Here is a 10,000-nt window from a genome sequence, read left to right on the forward strand (position 1 = left end):
GTCTGACTCGTCACAGCAACATTCAGACTGACAGTCGGTTTAGACTATCATCTCATAGTTCGGTTGTGACCAGGATATACATATATATATACATATGTCTGGAGAAATGTCCATGTTTGGTAAGTACGAAGGGTTAGGGTTAGGTTAATGTAAGTGGGAAGGGTTAGGGTTAGGTTAGTTAGTAGAAGGGTTAGGGTTAGGGTTAATGAAGGGTTAGGGTTAGGTTAATGAAGGGTTAGGGTTAGGGTTAGGTTAATGAAGGGTTAGGGTTAGGGTTAGGTTAATGAAGGGTTAGGGTTAGGGTTAGGTTAATGTAAGTACGAAGTTCAGCTAATAGCAGAGTTGTCTTAGTGAGCAGCTGTGATGATGATGACGTCATTCAGACTCACAACCTCTTCTATCTACTAGTTAGTTCTATGATGGTTCTGTTTGGTTTCTTAGCCAGCTTTATGTTTAAAGAGATGGACGGGGTTATGTTGCAGGTTCTGCCATCCTGGCTCTGTTCCTGGCCGGATATCTGGGCCAACAGTACCTGCCTCCCCCGACACCTAGAGTGATCGGTCTGGATCTGGGGACCACCTTCTGCTCCGTGGGGGTCTTCCACCCGGGGACGGGGGAGGTGGAGGTGATAGAAGATGAAGAGGGGAGGAAGAGCATCCCCAGCGCCGTGTCCTTCTCCTCCACCGAGGTCCTCGCCGGTCACGAGGCTCAGGATCTGTCTGACATGAACCCCCAGAACACCATCTACGATGCGAAGAGATTCATTGGGAAGCTGTTCGAACCTGATGTCCTTGAGCAAGAAAGTGCTCGTTACCCATTCAAGGTAGGTGACAGCTGCTCTAATGAATACATGTCATTGTCCACATAGCAGGGCGATACCATAGATCAGTCTCCGTTTGTATGTCACACACCACTGGGACAATTTGAACGAAACTTGGGTGAATGAAACTTGCTGTGGAGATCGGGCATTTCCAAAATTACACTGATTGGCCCAAGGGGGGTGCTTCATCATTCGTGGGCAACAACGTTTTTGGACTTGTTAGTACTGGCCAAACTTGCTGAATTAATTGAAGTTACTGTACACAAAAGCATTGGCCTACCAAAAGCTCATCATCTTTTGTTATTTGGCTACATATCTCTAATCTTGTACACTAGGCTATACATGTTGCTTTATTAGGTGTATTACACTGCGTAATAATGGATGCTTAGCTGTCTGCTGGCTTTAACACCATCTACCTCGATTTCAGGTAATAAACAATAATGGCAGTGCTGAGTTTTCTGTCTTCACAAACCAAACCTTCACTGTTACTCCTGAGTTTATCGGGTCTCGGCTGCTTCTGAAGATGAGGAAGATGGCGGAGCGGCAGCTGGGCGTTCCCATCCATAAGGCTGTCATATCTGTGCCCGCTGAGTTTGATGAGAGGCAGAGGAACTACACCATCAGGGCTGCCAACTTGGCTGGTCAGTCTGTCACTATCCACACTCATATTTGATTTGATTCAACACTGTCTCTGTAATTATACTACAAGGGTTGCTTTTAGCTAGTGAGATGTTTCACATTTCAGAATGCAGTAGTCCAGACAATAGTGTGTAGTTCCTATCTTTAATGCTTTTAGGCTATTACTTATCATAGGCAGATAGACGAGTAGAATCATACTCATCCAAAATCCTGAATCACATTGCTGTAATCAAATCTATACCCGTTGTTATTAATGCAACTTACAGTGTGTTTCTCTGGGGCCTCAGGGCTGGACATCCTCCGCGTCATCAACGAGCCCACCGCTGCAGCCATGGCCTACGGGCTCCACAAGGTGGACGTGTTTAACGTGCTGGTGGTGGACCTGGGGGGCGGCACTCTGGACGTGTCCCTGCTCAACAAGCAGGGCGGCATGTTCCTCACCAGAGCCATGGCAGGTAGGTTCACCTAAACCTAACCCTGAACGCTGTTCCTCACCAGAGCCATGGCAGGTAGGTTCACCTAACCCTAACCCTGAACGCTGATCCTCACCAGAGCCATGGCAGGTAGGCAGCTAACCTGAACGCTGTTCCTCACCAGAGCCATGGCAGGTAGGCAGCTAACCTGAACGCTGTTCAGCACCTTTCTCAGACGACCCCTCTCATGTTGGGGATGGCGTGGTTGAGGTTGAGGTTGAGGTTGAGGTTGAGGTTGAGGTTGAGCGTTTTGAGTGGATTGTCCCATGTTGTAGCCAAACAATGATCATTGACTATACAATCCACTAGGGGTGTAACGATTCACCAAACACACATATCTTGGTTTTGTGGTCACGGTTCGTTTTGATTTTGATACAGTGCGGAAATTAAATGCCAACAGTTACTGTAGTCTGATGAAGTCAGACACCACTGGGACAATTTTGATGAAGCATGGGTGAATAATGCATCTTGCCGTAAAGATTGTTAAGAGTTTCGATGAGACGCCGATTCATCTTGTGATGGTGCTACTAAAGTGATATGTCCTAAAAAAAGTCCCTTAGATGTCCTAAATGACAGTAGGGTAATGGGCTGTTACTGTTAAGTAGCTCTCTGTAGCCCTGGATGTTCATATTCATCTGTAGTAAGTGAACACAAGGTGCAATAACCAATTCATGGACAACTTGGGCTTGCTTATATTCAGTAGAGTGGGCGAGTGGGAAGTTTATAATATAGCTTGAGGACTTTCTATTATTAGAAACCTCCTATTCTCAACCACTGAAATTGGATGCAACAGCGTTGGTTGCCCGTAGACACCGAATAGCCTACAATGCTTTTTCAGCCTCAAGGCATACAATGCAGCATAGGCCTATAGTGAAAATGTTGTATGTAAAAAAAAAATGAAAAAGTTATTGTAAAATGTATAAAGCGAAGCAAACCAAACCTCGGTCTCTGTAATGAACAGTTCACCATGTACCGTTACGCTGCTGCAATCCATACATTACAATGTATTGAAATCCATGTCACTTTACCCCTCTTTAATACATGGTATTTATTGATTTATTGATTTATTTGGGTAAAAACTACAGACAGTATGTATATCCCAGAGGATAGCACGTAAAAGCGTACGGAAACACTTGCTTCCAACGTGGTCCTCGTTCGTAGACAAAATAACTGTAAAATAATTATCGGTAGCTAATAACGTTGATCCTCTATCTACAAGGTAACAACCAGCTGGGAGGCCAGGACTTCAGTCAGCGGCTGCTCCAGTACACCATGGAGAAAGTCCGCCACGAGTACGGCGTCCAGCCCACCCTTAAAGAGGACATCCACCGGCTCAGACAGGCTGTTGAGGCAGCCAAGCTCAACCTCACCCTGCAACCCAACGTCCACCTCCTGGTGCCTCTCCACCTGGAGCTCCAGGGGGGCTCTGAGGCACCACAGGGGTCAGTGAAGGAGCCGGTCATCTTTCAAGTCTCCATCACCCGCGAACTGTTTGAGGAGCTCAATGCCGACCTCTTCCAGAAGATTCTGGCTCCTGTTGAGACCGTGCTGGCCGAGGGCCACCTTGGGAAAGTGGAGGTGGACGAGATCGTTCTGGTGGGAGGATCCACTAGAATCCCGCGGATCAGGAGGCTCATCAGTGAGTACTTTGGGAAGGAGCCAAACACCTCTGTGGACCCGGACCTGGCTGTAGTGATGGGGGTGGCCATCCAGGCTGGCATCATGGGGGGCTCCTGGCCCCTGCAGGTCAGCGCCATCGAGATCCCTAACAGGCACCTGCGCAAGACCAACTTCAACTGATAGGCAGCACTGGAACAACAAATGGATGCCATAGAGACTTGCTATATTAAATGATGGTCTGCATTTTAACTGTATCATGCTTCTCCATTTTCACCACGTGTGCAATAGTATGCTGAGGTACACAAAAGATCATCTCCCCGAGAAGCTCATTTTACATTCCATGTACCATCACAAGGTAAACTGTTGAGATCATTATGTTGGGTTCTCACTGCACAGCTGAGGTAATGTCTATCATTGTGAGGGTGCTCAAATCAGGGAACACTTCTTTTTCTTTTTTTTAAGAACTGACCAGCCAATACATCTTCATCTATTTATTTATTTATTTCAAAATGATAGAGCTGTGAGTGTTAATGTGTGTTACCGAACGCGTGTTTTATTTTTTTATAGGTCCGTCAGTAGATGACACATTGTACTTGTGCCTTCTCAGAGAGCTGCTATAATGTTTTAGTGAAGTGCTGTACTGTAAGAGGCTGGAGCTTGGACCATATATATATATATATATATATATATATATATATATATATATATATATATATATATATATATATAACTAGTGTTGTGTGCACAGAACCCTCCTCCTGCCATGTTCTGTAGTGTGCAGAACTCAAGGTGGACTGTCACTGGGACACTGTATGTGATGAAGTTGTTGAAAACAAGAGACATACCAAGTATTGCACTTTTGGGTCTGTAACTTGTCAACTTAAGCCCTATTCACTTGGGACTAGAATTACCTGGGGACCTCTAGTATTAATCTGTAATAATTGCGGAGGTCGTCTGTGATCTTAATCCCGTGCGAATCTGCCATGTCCGTAATTTGTAAAGGAAAAATTCGACCGCAAATTACCTACTATATTTCGGCAAACACAGAGGTTATGTGAGAATATTAGTCCCGCACGAATCGGCATCTCTGTGATTTGGGGTCGTTTGCAAGGTGTTTTGTTTTCTCTGCGCCTTTTTTCTGCCTCGTTCTGCTTTATTTTCACCCTTTCTCTAACTGGGAATGTTGGCAGTGTAGGAGTACTCAAAACCTTTTCTAAACAACTTTTCTAAACAATCAGTAGTAAAACTATTAATACTGCACAGTAAAAGTACTGTAAAAGTAAAAGTCCTGCATCCCAATGTAATACTTAAAAGTGAAGCGTGGAAGAGAGGTATTAGCACAATGTACGTAACATCTGTTCAAGGTGGAGCTTTTAATTCTAACTATTTGATATAATGCTGGAAAGTGGATCGGCTGTTACACAGAGCCTGGACATCATATCCGGGGGATAATGTCAGTAAATTCGAGTAAAATACAGACTTCACTTATCCCTTGCGAATGTGCCGCACGAAACACAGATGGGGGGGTGGGGGTTAATTTCTAAATCACATGAGGTCCCCAATACTAGTCCTGTGTGAATAGGGCTTTAGTTAACAACTTGTTATGTTGTTGTAAACTTCATAATCATTCTGGTGCAATAGCATGCATGATTATTTTAATGAGAATGAAAGAATACCCTGGCGGTCCCTTACAGCACTTCTGAGTGTATAGAATATTCTGGTAGGATCAACGCTCAGCTAATGGTGCCTGAATGTTTCACTGCCACATATAACCTTGATAAATCATATGTGTGGTCCTCGCCACTGGATTTTGAGAACATTGTATGATTTACTATTAATTGTGAATCTTGGGCAATACTGTACACTCACACCATACACTATACAGTTCATCATACATTCCAAAATCACAATTGGCTTATTGATAAAGCAACAAACAAAAAGGACATTGCAATACTGTATGCCTTGGATATTGTACTTACATTGCACAGAACCTTATTATTAATAGGAATTCAGAGTACAATAGAGTATCTTAGATTTCAAAGATCTATTTTTTTACTGCAAGTTATTATTTTCAAAGCACCCATCTCATATTGAACCCTTAGATAGATGTTTGACCAGCTTTTCAGCCTATTAAAAAATTCAACCCTGTCTGATTTTCTGCTCTGGGAATGTTATGTTTTGTATGACGGATTTTGTAGAGCCATGAACAAAACGAAAACAAGCTTTAATACATACAACTCAGAAATGATTACAAATCCATTCAAACATGAACTAGGCCTAGTTCATGTCCAAACAGTTGAAATACAGATTAATGCTTTTGCGTTCCATCAAAGAATTGTAATACTCATAAATAAATTAAATACAAAACAAAATAAAAGCAATTAGTGATACATTAAGATGTTTCCAGCACATCTTTTTGGCTGATCAGATCCAGCAGATTGCATTTATCATTGTCATCCACTAGTCTTTGGGGAATGTAGAAAAATCTTGAGTAACTTTCACATTACTGTAAAAGAATCTATCACAAACACTGAGATCCACTGTGGTTAGTGGCATGAAGTGCATAATATAACATACACATACTGCCACTGTATGATGACCAATATCTAATAACCTGCACAGGTTAATAAAAAGCACAATAAAGGAAATCACTTTGGTATCAGAATCACTTTAATGTTGACTTCTGAGGCACATTAATATCAAAAGAAAGTGAATGAATACACAACTTGATCTATTTCCTGACCCTGTGTGAACCACTATGATGCTCCACATCCCTTCAACAGGTAATAGCTTTATTTTCACAGTTAACACACCACACTTGATTAGCCGCTTGACATCACAAATATTTTTAATGTCAACCGGCTCACATAAACCAAGTGGTACGGTGCTTTTAGCTTTCTAATACCTTAAGTACACATGTAATTCAAAAGCGGTTTATCATGTAGTGAAATGACTTGACTTCCAGAACTTCCTAACACTTTTGCCATTGTTCTGCCTCATCATCACCTTTCAAATACAATTCTCTGCTGGCCGTTGCATCTCAAACAACTATATATGTACAGCACACACTCATTGTAGAACTGCACACTGGGGTAAAATGTCTAGTCTACACAGCCATAACACATACAACACACTGTACATGTATCCTTAAAAATCAAACCACATTCACATGAACCAAAAACATCACAAAACTCATCCAGTAGATATCTCATCAGTTCTGCATCCCACTAAGAGCACAGCTCACAAGTCACTTGATATGGTCACCATCACATGCACAGATATATGTCCAAAATTTCTACTAAAACTATTATCTTACACTGTAAATATTTCACTGTGAGGAAAAGGCAGGACCCTCTGTAAACAGCTTGATCATGTTTTTGTTTTTGTTCATATACTAATATAATAGGAATTAGAATGATTTAGCATGCTGGAGTGCCAAAGGAAGGCAGCAGCACAGTGTGCTGCACATGTCAGTTTGTCATGCCTTTGAAATAACTTTATCTGCATGACTACAAATTGTGTCCACAGTGCTGTAAATGTACAGCTTTGAGAAAAGAAAAACAAAACAAGAAATGATCACTATTTTCTGAAATAACTCTATTATATATAACTATAACTAACTTATATAACTATATTAACAAAATACTCTTGATGGAAGCGAGCGTTGGTAACTGACGGGCCACAGATTTGGCGAATCGGTTCATCAATAAAAAGTGCTTGTAGTTCAACATTGTATATGACAAGCAAAACACAACATATTTACACAACGTACAAAGTAATAGGTGGTTCCTGGGTTTCTTCAGCAGTCTGTCAATCAATCAATCAATCAATCAGTAGCTTGGATAGACAAACTAAAAACTATCTGGATATACTGAGTAACACAAGAGTAATCTGAACAGAAGCAGATCACTTTGTAAATGCCTCCATTTCCTGGTCTCAGTTTCCACATGTTAGTTGAATGTCTTTTCAGTAGATTCACATTGGGAGAGTCAGAGTCAATGGCCGACGCCTTCGTTAGTGTAGTAGTCGTAGCCATTCTCCATGTAGAGCTCCTCAGCACTGCCCACTCCATTGCTAACCTCTGGGGGACATCAGATAGAAGGGAGTTCAGTATTCTGGATATCAGCCATTCAAACCTATGCGCCACATTCATGGTACAGTATTTTTTTCTTTAAAACCTTAAAAAAATGCATCATCAGTGTGATCCTACTAGGCCTACTGCACTCTATGTATGATGATGCATATGAAATATCCAATAAGAATAAGAGAATAATGATGAGACACCCCAAAAAATGTAAAATGCCTGTGTGGGCCGCAAATACTTTAGAGATTTTTAAGTGGGCCTTGAGTCCAAAAAGGTTGGGAACCGCTGCTGTATATAATTCGCTTTTTCTCTCCCACATGCAGGCAGGCATGCTCCCCCCCCTCTCTCCTCCGCCTGCACTCACAACATGAAGCGTGAATCCAAACCAATGTCACTGCAACATCAAATCATACAACTCGAAAAAATCTCAGCATTATCTTCAATATTCTCCTTTGACCTGGCTCTGTTAAAACCTGGCTGACCCTGCACTGACATCATCAGTAGACTCACCTTTCACCCCCCACCATGAGTGGCTGGCTGGTCAGAGAGGGGCAGGCTATAAGCCCCCATACATGACGCAGGTCTCCGAAGGGGGGATGGGAGGGGAGGCAGGGCAGGGCAGGTACACAGAAACAGGAAGGAGGGATGGGATGGAACAGAGGGTCTCTGCCGGAGTGGAGGAGGATGGAGAGATGGTAGGATGGAGAGGAGTGGAGGAGTGGAGGTGGTCACACACGCAAGATGAGGCTGCTACTGTGGCTGACCTTGGGAGGGACATTCACAAACACTCAGAGAGATGCATGCTGGGATAGAGTAGCACACTGACTGCATCTACGGCTGTCTTTCCTCGTCTAATTTTCGGTGACCACTGATTGACTGAAGATGAAAGCAATATAGCAGAATTCCCAACCCACCATCATTTGACCTATCCATTGCTTTCAGATCAGTGGTGAAGTGGGAAATGGGACAAGGAGAAAAGCCTTTGTAGAGTATTAAGACACAGAGGGCCCTATTATGCACTTCATCAATAAGACGAGGCGGTAGATCTAAACTTAAGACGTGGAGGCGTGGTCAAGGCCACTTTGCTATTATGCGTGCTGTAGTGGGCGCCTAAAACCCGGCGCTAAGCAAAGAAATTAGTCATGGGTGTGTTTTGGGCGTCTTCTCAATCAACCCAATCAGCGTGCCAGGTGCCATTCCCTTTAAGAACCGGCTGCGTTGAGTCATTAGCGCTATGCTATTATGGAAGTCCTGAGAAGGAGGTCAGCGCGCTTCTCTGCCTCTCCCTTCTGAAATAAAGCATTTATACTGTGACCGTAATTGACGTCTTGCCGTGGAGCCACGTGCGTGTTCATGTGTGCCCACATGCATGCGCAAACCGCGGAGGCGCGCTCGTGTTTCAAAACGTGCATGAAGTCTAAACTTAAGAACTTTTCAAACCACTTCTTAGCGCTAGGAGCAAAGTCAGATCGCATAATAGCAGGGGCGCCTAGTGCACTTCATTAACATATGAACACTCCCACAATGAGTAATATATGCACGGGAGTTTTACGTCTTATGTGTGGGCGCCTATCGACACCTGCATAATAGCAGTAGCGCGTATGAAGCGCATAATAAGGGTGGCGGTAGGTCTTAACCTGGCGGTGCGTCTTAATTAACACTTAAGACGGCAAGTTAAGAAGTGCATAATAGGGCCCAGAGACTCACAACACAGACCACCACATAAAGACACACACGACGTGCACTGAGAGGGACACCTATGAGTGGGGTCCTGTGGGGGGGTCCTTACCGGAGAAGATTAGTTTCTCCTTCATGATGTTGACGTCTCGGCTGGACCTCCTGACAGCGGCACTCAGCATGATCTGCTCAGGGTTGTAGCTTCGCATGCCACTCATCCTCCACCTGCAGAGACACACACAGGAGAGTTCAGAGCCCACACCACGGCTCTGGTCATAGGTTACTGCTGCCTCTGCTCTCATTTACTATTACACTGGCCCATAACACTGTAATGTACATAATGGCTACCCTGTGTCAAGTTGTGTGCCTTTTTGTTTTCAATACTTTTTTTTTTTAAGTAATTTTTTCTGAGTGGGGCAGTCCAACTCATATTTTTCTTTTTATTGATAGAGACAGTAGAGATTTTGACAGGAAGGATGGGTGAGAGAGAGAGAGAAGGGATGACATGCAGGATATGTCCGCGGCCGGAATAGAAACCGGGACCCCTGCGGTTAATGGTCGACGTTTAACCACCTAAGCTCCCCTTGTTTTCAATACCTTTATTCAAAACTTGTCGATTTACATAAGTTCATCTGTGTCACATTAGAAAGGGAAAAAAGTAATATGATCCTTGAACCATTACTTCTG

The 10,000-nt window shown here is 43.3% G+C and overlaps 2 protein-coding genes across 2 annotated transcripts in view; one reads left to right on the top strand and one right to left on the bottom strand.

The window, feature by feature from the left end:
* On the top strand, window positions 1–4,182 carry hspa13 (heat shock protein 70 family, member 13). Its single transcript, XM_080543739.1, has 5 exons — window positions 1–119; window positions 483–823; window positions 1,248–1,461; window positions 1,747–1,914; window positions 3,152–4,182. The coding sequence occupies exons 1-5, from the start codon at window positions 95–97 to the stop codon at window positions 3,730–3,732; spliced, it is 1,329 nt and encodes a 442-aa protein (XP_080399865.1). The 5' UTR covers window positions 1–94; the 3' UTR covers window positions 3,733–4,182.
* A 3,365-nt stretch (window positions 4,183–7,547) lies between these two features.
* gdpd5b (glycerophosphodiester phosphodiesterase domain containing 5b) overlaps window positions 7,548–10,000 on the bottom strand; it is a gene marked incomplete at both ends in the record, with an annotated part of 57,072 nt that continues 54,619 nt past the window's right edge. The window contains 2 exons of the mRNA XM_080543048.1: window positions 7,548–7,633; window positions 9,426–9,538. Of these exons, the coding sequence (XP_080399174.1) occupies window positions 7,548–7,633; window positions 9,426–9,538 (199 nt within the window). The remainder of the gene's footprint in view (window positions 7,634–9,425; window positions 9,539–10,000) is intronic.

Source organism: Nansenia antarctica (genome assembly GCF_963989245.1).
Source record: "Nansenia antarctica genome assembly, chromosome: 12".
Classification (NCBI taxonomy): domain Eukaryota; kingdom Metazoa; phylum Chordata; class Actinopteri; order Argentiniformes; family Microstomatidae; genus Nansenia; species Nansenia antarctica.